The sequence below is a fragment of the Anguilla rostrata genome, chromosome 14 (genome assembly GCF_018555375.3).
Source record: "Anguilla rostrata isolate EN2019 chromosome 14, ASM1855537v3, whole genome shotgun sequence".
Lineage (NCBI taxonomy): Eukaryota > Metazoa > Chordata > Actinopteri > Anguilliformes > Anguillidae > Anguilla > Anguilla rostrata.
Window position 1 is genome coordinate 38,041,140 of NC_057946.1, and position 11,979 is coordinate 38,053,118.

An 11,979-nucleotide genomic window follows, 5' to 3' on the forward strand; every position below is an offset into this window, starting at 1 on the left:
ACACAAACACACACTCATACACACACATGCACACACATCACACATGCATGCGCGCACATGCACACATGCACACACATGTAGGCACGTGCACACACTAATGCACACATACAGACATGCATTCAGACACACACACACACACTACCTTGAGGAAGACACAGTTGAAGGAGGGGTTGAAGCAGTAAGTGATTACATAGCGTTCATTCAGCAGTTACAATGATTCACGATTCATAAAAACAGTGTGTCCCCCCTTAAAATCTCAGCGAAATGAATTGGGACTTGTTCAACAGCATCCGTGCGTGCGCCAAGTTAATATCAAGAGCGTTTGGACGGCGCTTTGCCTCCAAAAAAAAAAAAAAAAAGCCTTTTAATTATACACTTATATAACGGGCGAGTCCTGCCAACGAAATCCCTCTCTTTTCACACCAACATCAGCTCGTTCCCAGAGATAATCGGGAGTCTGAATAAACACAATTTCTGGATTTGCTGTCTGACACAAACAGTCACTTTCTCCAGCCCCCAGCTGATCCGATCGGAATACACAAACAGAGGAGAGAAGGCCGAGGTCCTCTCCTGAGGAATCTGAGTATCAGTCCAGCACGCCCGGTTCCCTTATACATTATTAACATTTCATAAGAGCCTAAATAAAAGAATAAAAGAGCCCGGCTATATATAACAGAGGACACACAGATTGCGTTGAGGCTCCTCAAGGTCACAGAAATATTTCTGCCACCAGACAATTTCTAAATGGACCGGCTGTACAGTAACCCCCCCCATCCCCCTCCCCCCCAGCATGCGCTGTCTTACAGCTGCAAAAGAGAGACAGTGGAGAGCTGGCGTTGTCAGACCTCTGAAGATGACCTCACAGCTGAGTGAGGCCTGTGATTGGCTGGGATCGGTACCACATCCACGGGAGCGAATTTAATCTGCAAACTATGAAACGGTGGCGGGTGCGTGTTTGTGTGCGCGCACACCTGCCCAAGTGTGTGTGCACGTTTGTGTGTGTGTGCAATTTGTGCAATTGGTGTGATTCATTTGATATAAAATAAGCCTGTTTGGGTTGGTTCGCAATCCTGGTAAGGATTTAGATGGAATTGGAAGACGCAGTTGATCCATCCATGGTGATGTCTGTTGACCAATCAGAAAGCTAGCTCTCTCCCTGGACACGCCTCCCTGTCCCAGAAATTGACGTTGGGAGCCGACCGCCTGCTTCTCACGTCTCCCTGAAGCGGAATGCTGAAACCGACCTGACGATCGGTCGCCGGGTGAACCTCGCCATTCGTGGGCGGGATTTGGGGCGGGTCACGTCCAAACGAAGTCCCTTTGGGGAGGGGACAGGGGATTGGACAGGCGCGGCTTACTAACAACACTTATAACTGGTCAGAATTCCTCATGTTTTTGCATCTATGTTCACTACGCAGTGTCCTGCTATTGCGTCATCGGTGTGCTAATCGTCTTTCTAGAGAGTTCTTTGACTCGTCAGCTAGCTAACCATTCCTTCATTTTTGTCGCACCACCACAATCACGGTATGAATCTTGCGAACGTGCTCTTTCATATTTCTATAACCAGAGAAAACGCAAAATAGTAAAAATAAATAAATATATATATATAAAAAAACAGATAAATGAATAAATAAATAGGTCACAATTTGTCTCTCTTTGCTCTGACTTTCCTTAGCGTTGGCTACCCTGGAGCGGCACTCGAATAAGAAGTCTTAGCGTGCCGTTTTCCGCTTTCACACACTTCCCGTGCGGCACGTGTCTCCGCGTTAGCTGTCGCAGGAAACGCAGAAATAGCGCGCGCGCGGGACGGGTCACATGACTTAACGGATGCGGCGCACACGTGCCTGGGCGTGTGGGTTTGGATCCTGCCCCCCCGGGTACACTGAGCCGTGTCACATTTGAACACCCCACCCCCCCTCCCCCCTCCCCCATCCCCACCTCCCCCCCTGTCCACACCTTACCCTCCTTTCTGTAAGTGTCACCCATGCCCTTGCAGACAGAGAGACATCACTTTTCTCTTGGTTGTTCAGCGTTACCTCCCACCTGCCTAGGATACCGTCCCCTTGCCGTACTTGACCTTATCACATCCCCCTCCTCTCTGTTCTCTTTCTCTCCCCCCTCTGTCTCCCCCTCTCCTCCCCTTCTCTGTCCTCTTCTCCTCTGTCGTCTCTCTCTCCTCTCTTCTCTCCCTCTCTCCCCTCACCCTCCCTCCCCTCTCCCCTCCCCTCCTTCCTCCCTCCCCCTCCCTCTCTCCCTCTCCCTCCCTCTCCCTCCCTTCCCCCATCCCTCCCCATCTCCCCCTCTCTCAGATGAGTTTAAGTCGTTCCTGAAGAGGCTGCCCTCCACCCACTTCCTGCCGGTGAGCAGCGTGCACCTGCTGTGGGGCGGGGACTGGGACCTGCAGGCGCGGTACCGGCTGCTCCAGAGCTCCCTGGAGGCCCAGCGGCTCAAGATGCAGCGCACTGCCCGCAAGCTGTTCGGCCTCAGCATCCGCTGTCACCACAACCCCAACCACCAGATGCCCCGGGAGAGGTGGGGCCCCGCCGCTCACTCCCACCTCCACACATTCCATTGTGTTACATTACATTACATTGTGTTGCATTACGTTATGTTACATTACATTACATTGTGTTGCATTACGTTACATTGTGTTGCATTACGTTATGTTACATTACATTACATTGTGTTGCATTACATTACATTGTGTTGCATTACGTTATGTTACATTACATTACATTGTGTTGCATTACGTTACATTGTGTTGCATTACGTTATGTTGCATTACATTACATTGTGTTACATTACATTATGTCACATTACATTACATTACATTGTGTTACATTTCGGGCGCTGCCGCGGCCGGCACTCTGTCGGCCGCCGGGCAGCGGAGGACGTTGCGGCTCTGACCGAGGCGCCAGCTCTCCTTTCCCGTCCTCCGCGGCAGAGCTCCTCACGTCGAGGGCTGAGCGGCCGCGATCCAGGGCTAACGGCGCCGCCGCTCTGCTAGTCAAGAGCGCTTGATCTCAGGCGAGGAAGGAGGGAGGAAGGAGGGAGGGAGGGAGGGAAAAAGCCGCCAAACCCCGAAAAAAGGAGACTTGGGTTCGCGAGTCTGCAGACATCAACGATAATTTGGCCCTGAATGACAGGAAATAGCCGGGGGAGCCATTTCACAGGCGCGCGGTTCAGCTTTGTGCGCTTTCAGATGCGTCGGCGGCGTCTAAATTTGCCTCTTTCCCCTCAGCATGGCTAACAGCTAGCCGCCGGTACGTCCTGTTCTGCCGGGGGTTTTCGTTTCCTATTCCAAACCGTTTTGCGGTCGGCGATAAAAGGATGAAGTCCCAGGTTCTGAGGGGGGAAGGAGATTAGCGTGAGCCAGAGAAACCTTTCGGATCCCGTGCCTCTCAGGCACATTCCCCGCATGTGTTAAATAAACCTAAATATTGTTTTTGATTTTATTTCGCGGAAGACAGGCGAGTGTGATCGTCGAAGCCGCACGTCGCAGTGTAAACAGGGGCTTATCTCCATTTCGGAACGCGGAGCGATTTCGGGACGGGATTAAACGACAAACACTGCGAATCAAACCAGAGGCCCGGTGACAACAGGAGAAATATGCAGAATTTACTCTGAAGAACCTCCGTCCCAGAAACATAAAAAAGCAGCCAGTCCCTTTCAGTGTTTACTTTTCATTCTTAAGCTATTGATTCTCAAATGTCAAATAAGCAAGATTAAAAATAAAAACCGCTTTCGTAGTGTCAGTTTAGTGGCTAGATCTTTAGAAGATTATAGTTTTTTTTAATCATTTATTTGCATGGAGGTCTTCCACAAGGTAGCCATGTCAGCAAAGTGGCAGGAAGTTATTGCAGATTGCAGGGAGACCAGAAGCTCAGTATTTGAACGGTGGTCAAAGGGGAAGATTGCAAAATCATAAGTCATATCACTGACATTCTATTTTCTCTATCACAAATCATTAGTGTACTATGTTATATCCAGATCATGATGACCCATCCATCCATCCATTATCTATACCCACTTATTGCAGGGCACACACACCATTGACTCACACACTCATACCTATTGGCTATTTAGAGTCTCCAATTAGCCTAACCTGCATGTCTTTGGACTGTGGGAGGAAACCGGAGTACCCGGAGGAAACCCACACGGACACGAGGAGAACACACAAACCCCACACAGAAAGGCCCCAAGCCGAGGTTCGAACCCACGACATTCTGCAGTTCTCTAGGTGCAGCAAACATGATTTGTCAGGGTGGCCTTCTTGTATGCCAAGAACGCTTCGCTGCTCTACATTACATTTTTATTCAGTAGCAGACACTCTTACTCAGAGTGGCTTGCAATTTCGGTGAAAAGTAAAAGTACATTCTCCCAATTAATGTGAAAAATAGTGCCAGACATCTCAAACGACATTGCCATTGACTGACTTGTAAAGACTCTCTTTAAAAACGAGAGTCAAGATGCAGCATCGCTAAAGCATTCTGAATGCATACAAATTACACACGATTGGCGTTTTACACACTTGCCAGTAGTCCTCTATGTGTAAGAGTCTCCCTGTATAGAGAGTTTCTGACATCACACCACTACACTGTCATGACCCGGCCTAAACGGTACTTATGAAAGGAAGTCGAGGAGGCGCGTTTTGGACGAAATGAATTTGCACCAGTCGCTAACCAAAACTCAGTGCCCCACCTTTTTGAATTAAAACATGCAGCCGACTGCTGGTGGAAATTAAGCCTCAAACTTAGCTGGGCTCATCGGTCGACAGTAGCAGCCGGCGAACGGCGGGTGGCATGAGCTGTGTTAACCCGTGTGCGGAGCTGTTTGTTTCTAAAAAAACGTTTGTTTCAACCACGTCAGCCACTCACTGTAAACGTGATCGTCAGGCCACCAGCTGGCAGGGACACAGATACAGTAGGCATCTCCGTTTGCATATTAGGAACGTGATGTCAGTGTGTCCCAAGATGGATGTGAGTTCTCCGTAGTTTATGCTGAAACGGTAATCACATCCACATTAACAGTGAAGTCCATTTCCTCTTCTCAAAATGAAAACGGTTATAGATTCTCGTGTTTTCAGGCCATAAATTGCATTACAGTGGAAAAGAAATATGTATATGTGCTAAATAAATAAATGAATCTGTCGCGCCATCGACCACTTACGCGTATTAATCCCTCAGACGTGCCGGTGGATAGAGCTAGAGATTCGAGGAATGGTGACGTTCCTCTTTTCCGAAAGGACGGTTATACGCGATGGCGTACGCTGACGGGGCGCGGCGGCAAATATGCAGCGGGCCGCCTCGCTACGCGAGCCGCGGACCGCGCGGCGATTCGCCAGAACAAACAGCATTTACTTCCCCCCATTTCCATCTCATTCCCTCGCGTCACGCGCTGTTCTCCAGACTCGCACCGAGAAAGTCGTTTCCGTGATAAAACCCTCCCGGAGATCGACGTCTGGCGGATCAAATGAAACAGCACCGGTTGAGGGAGAGGTGACGGACGTGTAAAACGATACAAAAAAAAATCGTCTGATTTATTTTCTTCTCAGGAAGTAACCTGACTCAATGGCATCCTACTAAAGTGGCCATTGTAGTCAAAGCATTCGTCAAAGCAAATACGTCTGAAAGATGGTGAAATACACTTTTATGATATTTAACGTGGAAAGCAGCACCGCATTCAGATCCTATTTTGTGTAAATATGTTTAGTCCCCGGAATATTCCTGTTCCTTTCCATATTTTCTGTCCCACTGTTTTACGACTTTGCTTAGCTTTGATGACCTTACTTTGATGACCTCATTTAATCATTGTTCGTGTCAGGGTGCGACGCGGAAGGACGAAAGTAAAGCAATATTTAATATTTAATACAGGGCAGTGAAACGTTCTGTATTTGTGGTTAAACAGGTTTTCCCAAAACCGCCTTGGCATTTAGGGGCTAAGATAAATGTTGCTTTTGAACAGTGTTAACAGTGTTATGCGCTGAAATTACATGAACGTTAACATTAACAGAAACGCAGCCTTGCTCGACCGCAAATTATGTGAATAGTACTCTGAACTGAATTATTCTGCAATCGACATGCCACCCGCTGGATTAGATCAGAGCAGGGGTGGCGGGGAGGCGATATTTTCCCGTCGTGATTGACAGCTTTAACACGGCGGAGAAGCCAAGTAGAAAGGCCGTATTTAATTACCCGCCATCTGAAGCCAGCGTCTCGGTTGTCAGGAAAACAAGCCGCTCCCGGAGCTGATCGAGCGTTGATTTGTAGCCCCTTGATCCCGCTCCGATCTCGCCGACAGGAAGTCGTCCGGCCGGTCCGTGTCAGGTCGGGCCTTGGCCGATCCTCTCTCTGGTTCGGAAGATCGCGACCCGTCCCACCCCCCCCCCCTCCGGCTGACCAAACGTCAGGCCGCCGAGCTTACGGGAGAGGGCGCAGGCAGTGAAGACGGGGTTTAGCGGGTTCGAGCGGAGGATAACGCGCTGTGGAAATCCGACGGCTCAGGGTCGCATTATCTTTCGTTCGGCGGAACGGATTGCGACGAAAGCGCCGTGACGCGGTCGTTTAGCCTGATCCCCCGGAACCACAGGGCCGCGCGAGTCGCCATGCCCGCCGCCGCTAACGCCGTCTCCGGTGTGTGTGTTTCTTTCCCTTCCAGGTCCGTGCTGCAGTGGCTGAACCGGGTCCAGTCCTTCCTGTACTGCAACGAGAACGGGTTCTGGGGCACCTTCCTGGAGAGCCAGCGGACGTGCGTGTGCCACACGGGCGTCAGCCTGTGCCAGCGGCCCGTGCCCTGCGTCATCGGCGGCAACAACAGCTGCGCCATGTGCAGCCTGGCCAACATCTCGCAGTGCGGCTCCTGCAACAAGGGCTTCAAGCTGTACCGGGGGCGCTGCGAGCCGCAGAACGTGGACTCGGAGCGCAGCGAGCAGTTCCTCAGCTTCGAGACCGACCTGGACTTCCAGGACCTGGAGCTCAAGTACCTCCTGCAGAAGATGGACTCCCGCCTCTACGTCCACACCACCTTCATCAGCAACGAGATCCGCCTGGAGACCTTCTTCGACCCCCGCTGGCGGAAGAGGATGTCGCTGACCCTCAAGAGCAACAAGAACCGCATGGACTACCTGCACATGGTCATCGGGCTCTCCATGAAGATCTGCCAGATGCGCAACAGCAGCGTGGACCCCATGTTCTTCGTCTACGTCAACCCCTTCAGCGGGAGCCACTCGGAGGGCTGGAGCATGCCCTTCGGCGAGCACGGCTACCCCCGCTGGGAGAAGGTCCGCCTGCAGAGCTCCCAGTGCTTCAACTGGACCCTCCTGCTGGGCAACCGCTGGAAGACCTTCTTCGAGACGGTGCACATCTACCTGCGGAGCCGGGCCAAGGTGCCCAGCACCCTGCGCAACGACACGGGCCAGGGCCCCGTGGACCTGTCGGACCCCAGCAAGCGGCAGATCTACATCAAGATCTCGGACGTGCAGGTGTTCGGCTACAGCCTCCGCTTCAACGCCGACCTGCTGCGGAGCGCCGTGCAGCAGGTCAACCAGTCGTACACGCAGGGGACACAGTTCTACTCCTCCTCCTCGGTCATGCTCCTCCTCCTGGACATCCGGGAGCGGATAAACCGCCTGGCCCCGCCCGTTGCCCCCGGCAAGCCGCGGCTGGACCTCTTCTCCTGCATGCTCAAGCACCGGCTCAAGCTCAACAACAGCGAGATGATCCGCGTCAACCACGCCCTGGACATGTACAACACGGAGATCCTCAAGCAGTCCGACCACCTGACCACCAAGCTCTGCTGAGGACTCGCCTGACGAAACGCACTAAACGAAAAAAATAAACAAACGAAGGAATGAACAAAAAAAAATCTAAAATTCTATTAAATGAAACGGAAAAACGTTCGGAGAAAAACAGAAACTTTCCTTTATATTTATTTCTTCTTTCTTTTGGACATTTTTTTTGTTCTACTTTTTTGATGTAATATTGAAAACTTTGTAAATGTAATTGTTAAACAGAGAAAAAAAAAAGCTTAAAGGGAAAAAGAAAGAGCGTTTTAGTTGGAGAAGGATGGAGATGAACTTTAACAAACCATTTAACAAGACTGTACCATATTTGTCAAAAGCATGTCTGTCGTTTCCTAAAAGAACATAAAGAAAGGAAAAAAAAAACATCTGGAGACTGAGGCCTTGACTTTACTCTGAGGGAACCGTGGGACATCAAAACTGCCATTCTTAACTTTAAAAAAACATTTTTAAATGACCTTTATTTTAACAAAATGGCATTTTGTCTATGTGCAGAATGGGTGAAAAATGTATGTATAGTTTAAAACAAACGTTTTATTAAGAATATACGGATAAATAATGTCCCGGTCGGTATTGCTTTATCTACATGGCTTGGCGCAAGGAGTCTCTCCTAGCACAGTCTCAAGCAGAGACCGATTAGCATCGCAGTTGCACACAGTTCAACACAAAAGCCACTCGCTCCCTTTTCACGGAACAGGACACAAAAGCCAGCCCAGCTGCGCGGCATTGTTTGTTTTTTTTTTTGAAAACGCGGAAGTCGTCCGCTTTCCCCCCCCCCCCCCCCTTTATTTTAATTCGCTCGGCGATTAGCGGCGTTTGTTTTGCGGACGAATCGCGGGTCAAACGAGCGGGTTTCACCGCGAGCGGGTCACCGCCAGTCCACAGCTGGCAAAACGAACGGTGAAAAAAAAATATAGGACGAAAAAAAATCTGTCCGCGTTTTTTTTTTTTTTTTTTTTTTTTTTTGCTTCGCGGGGCGTGTCGCTGCGGTCCGGAGACGAACAGGCGACGCCGTTTCGCACGGCTTAGCGACAGAGCGCGGGCCCGCGACCGCCGACGCGTCGAGCTCGCCGGCGTCAAACATCGATCGTTCGCCAGCGTCCGCGGCGGGCGCGGGACAAGCCGCGTACTTCCCGGGGGGGCGAACGCGAAACACGAAAGCCCGCGCGCATTGTTCCCTGTGAAAAACGTACCGAACACGAGGCTGCTTTTTCCCTTCTTCTTTTTTTTTTTCACGTTGCGACTTGCATCTATAATGGATGAGAGAGGAGGGAAAAAAGTGTAAAGAAATAGCATATACTTACCGTGCTTAGGATTAAGACATACTACCGTAAAAGCCATCGCAGTCCCGTTAGCCCGGAGGGAGCGTGCGTTGTGTGTCACGCGCCCGCGTCGAAGTGCCGGGTTTTTCAGACGACTTCCGCCTGGGATCCCGCTCGCGTTGGGTGCGCGCGCGTGCGAAGCTTTAAGTGCCGATTGGCTCGCGGCCGCCCCGCGCGGGTTCGAAACGACGTTGCCTTAGCGCGCGGTTCGGCTGCCGTTGGGACTCGGAAGTTCTTCAGTCAGGCGCGACTGCGTGCTTGTGGGTTTTGTAGTCTTTTTCTGTCAGGGGATCTCATCCTAAAGTGGAACTCATGCTAAAATCCTTTCTAAATCCAGAAGTCCTGAAAAATTCCAACAGTGGTGACGTTATTATTATTATAACTATTATTATGATCATTATTATTATTATTATTATATGATTAAGTGCCTGTTAATTATCCCTTTAACCTGCTGTTTTGTGGAGAGTTCCAGGAGATTGGCTTGAATGTTTTAGGATGCACACACGACTGACCCAGATAGAAGCTCGATCACAGAAGCCCCGTCTATTCCTCCCGGTCTTTCCTGTTCCTCAGATTAAAGAATGCTCCGGAAACAGTCTCCATCCGTGTCTAAATAGTTTTCTGTCCGAGCTGGGGAGGGGTGGAGGGGGGGGTGTGACTGGGGGGGGTCTGAAACCTCCCCTCGAACCGCGCACGTCCGCGCGTCCGAAAGGGAATCGTTTGGAAAGAGCCGAGCGTGAGACTGGCGGCGGCTCGACAGCGCAGAGAGGAAACGTGTCATTTCGCCTGATGTACATTTGTGTGTGTAAATAAGTTATGTTGTCTTGATGTACCTGCACCATAAAAAAGTCTGTACTTAAAAAAGTATTATGAATGGAGGAAGAAAGCTAAGCTAGGAGCAGAGTGGGATTCGTTTGACAGGATTCGGTTTGGGATGTGAGAGGCTGTATTCGGTTTGGGATGTGAGAGGCTGTATTCGGTTTGGGATGTGAGAGGCTGTATTCGGTTTGGGATGTGAGAGGCTGTATTCGGTTTGGGATGTGAGAGGCTGTATTCGGTTTGGGATGTGAGAGGCTGTATTCGGTTTGGGATGTGAGAGGCTGTATTCTAGCACAGCACCTGTAGTGTGCCACCCGGCCTTTTGCACATTGCGTTGGCCTCTCTGGCCACTTCCTGTCCGTGTTAGGAGTTCCGTGCTGCGCTGCTTTATTGAGTTTTATTTCGTTCGTTTTATTGGCTAAGAGCATTTAGAACACCGCCTATGTCTTCAGTTCTCCTTACCTGTAGTGTTCTCTGCTCTCACCTCTGAGGAACATATTATCATTATTATTACTATGATTATTATGATTATTATTATTAAAATGCAGGTGTCTTCAGTATGGACATATTCTGTATGTGGGAGACAAACCCAAGAAATTAGATGTTATATGATGAAATGCAGAATTTGTTTTATTTTTATAAGCTACTGAAACACTTTACATGACTAGTGTTCTAAACCATGCCTGTGAGTCTTGAACTTGCTCTGCTTTCCTGTTTGCTGAGTTTACTACTAAGCAGAGTCTTAGAACAAACGGAAAAACTTAAAACCATAAAAACGTTTTTTCCTCAAATATCTCTCTTCCCTCTATCGGACACCACCATTTATTAATCAAAATTGATTTGATTTGTGGGTTTCAACATGCTGTCTGATGGTTCAGAGCAGTGGTTCTTTGTTTTTATGGACCTCTGAATCGACTGAAGGTTTTAGCGTACCATGTAAAACCGTAAGATTGCATATTCTAAATGCACATGCCCTTACTTTTAGTTATCAATGGGATGTGAATGCCATTTGTTTGAATACATTCTGAAAAAGACCAGCACCAGCTAGCTACATATGACTGATTTCATTTTCTTCAAATGTAGTGATCGCTAGTGGTCCACAGCCCATAGTTTTGCGAACCCCTGTTTTAGAAATGGATTTAAATTAAAAATAAATGGAAACAAACATTTGTATAGCTCTCCTACGGATTTTCAGTTTACAAGAGTACTGCATTGTTTGCATTTCACTCAGTTTTTGGAGTGAGATTATGGCCATACAAAATTCAGGTTTTGTGCAGTTTTTGTTTGTTTTTTTGGTGTCGTCACGTCATTTACGGTTGTGTTTCTCCCTGAACTGTATTGGAAATCCTCTAAGTTGCCATTAAGGCCTTTTGCGTGTCTTTAACTCCAATTTGAATGTCCATTTTTGATGAGTTAACCTTTCCGTCCTATGACTGCAGAACTCACATTGGCGTGTACAAATCAACAAAGGCAACATGCAATTAAGCAAATTCCTCAAGGTTAAGGACAAATCGTATTGTATTTAGACTGAATAGGCCTAGGTTGTAAGCATGTACATGAACTATAAAGTACACATAAAACCAATCATTTTTGACCACAACATTTTGTACGCTGTCCACACAAACACCCAAATACACACACACACACACACACACACACACACTCGGATACATTCAGCTGATGCTATGGCAACTGGTACTTCTGTTTGTGTCATTTTCTTTTGTTGTTCTGCTGAATCCATTATCGTAGCTTTCTTCAAATGAATGTGTGATATAATAATCAATCAATTTCACATTAAAAGGCTATATTTACTAAGAAAAATCTTATGTTTGTGTGTGCCGCGTTGAAGTTCAGACCAGGGAATGGGGGAGGTGGGAGGGAAAGTGATTTGAGTGGACTTTGAGGTTTTAATGTTTCTGTCTGATACAGAGGCCACATACCCTGCTCAGCTCTAATCATACAAGGCTGTGATTTCACAAGAGTCTGAGGATGCTGTTTTCCCTTACACACACACACACACACGCACACACACACAGTCCC

At 48.7% G+C, this 11,979-nt stretch overlaps 1 protein-coding gene and 1 long non-coding RNA gene across 2 annotated transcripts in view; both read left to right on the top strand.

Annotated features, from left to right (window-relative positions):
- brinp1 (bone morphogenetic protein/retinoic acid inducible neural-specific 1) overlaps nucleotides 1-8,767 on the top strand; it is a 113,016-nt gene extending 104,249 nt beyond the window's left edge. The window contains exons 7-8 of the mRNA XM_064308183.1: nucleotides 2,310-2,532; nucleotides 6,658-8,767. Coding sequence (XP_064164253.1) covers nucleotides 2,310-2,532; nucleotides 6,658-7,798 — 1,364 coding nt within the window. The 3' untranslated portion in view covers nucleotides 7,799-8,767. The remainder of the gene's footprint in view (nucleotides 1-2,309; nucleotides 2,533-6,657) is intronic.
- Nucleotide 8,768: 1 nt separating this feature from the next.
- Nucleotides 8,769-11,760, top strand: LOC135239502 (uncharacterized). Its single transcript, XR_010325392.1, has 2 exons — nucleotides 8,769-10,063; nucleotides 10,220-11,760. It is a non-coding gene; the product is annotated as an uncharacterized LOC135239502 (long non-coding RNA).
- The last annotated feature ends 219 nt before the right edge of the window (nucleotides 11,761-11,979 follow it).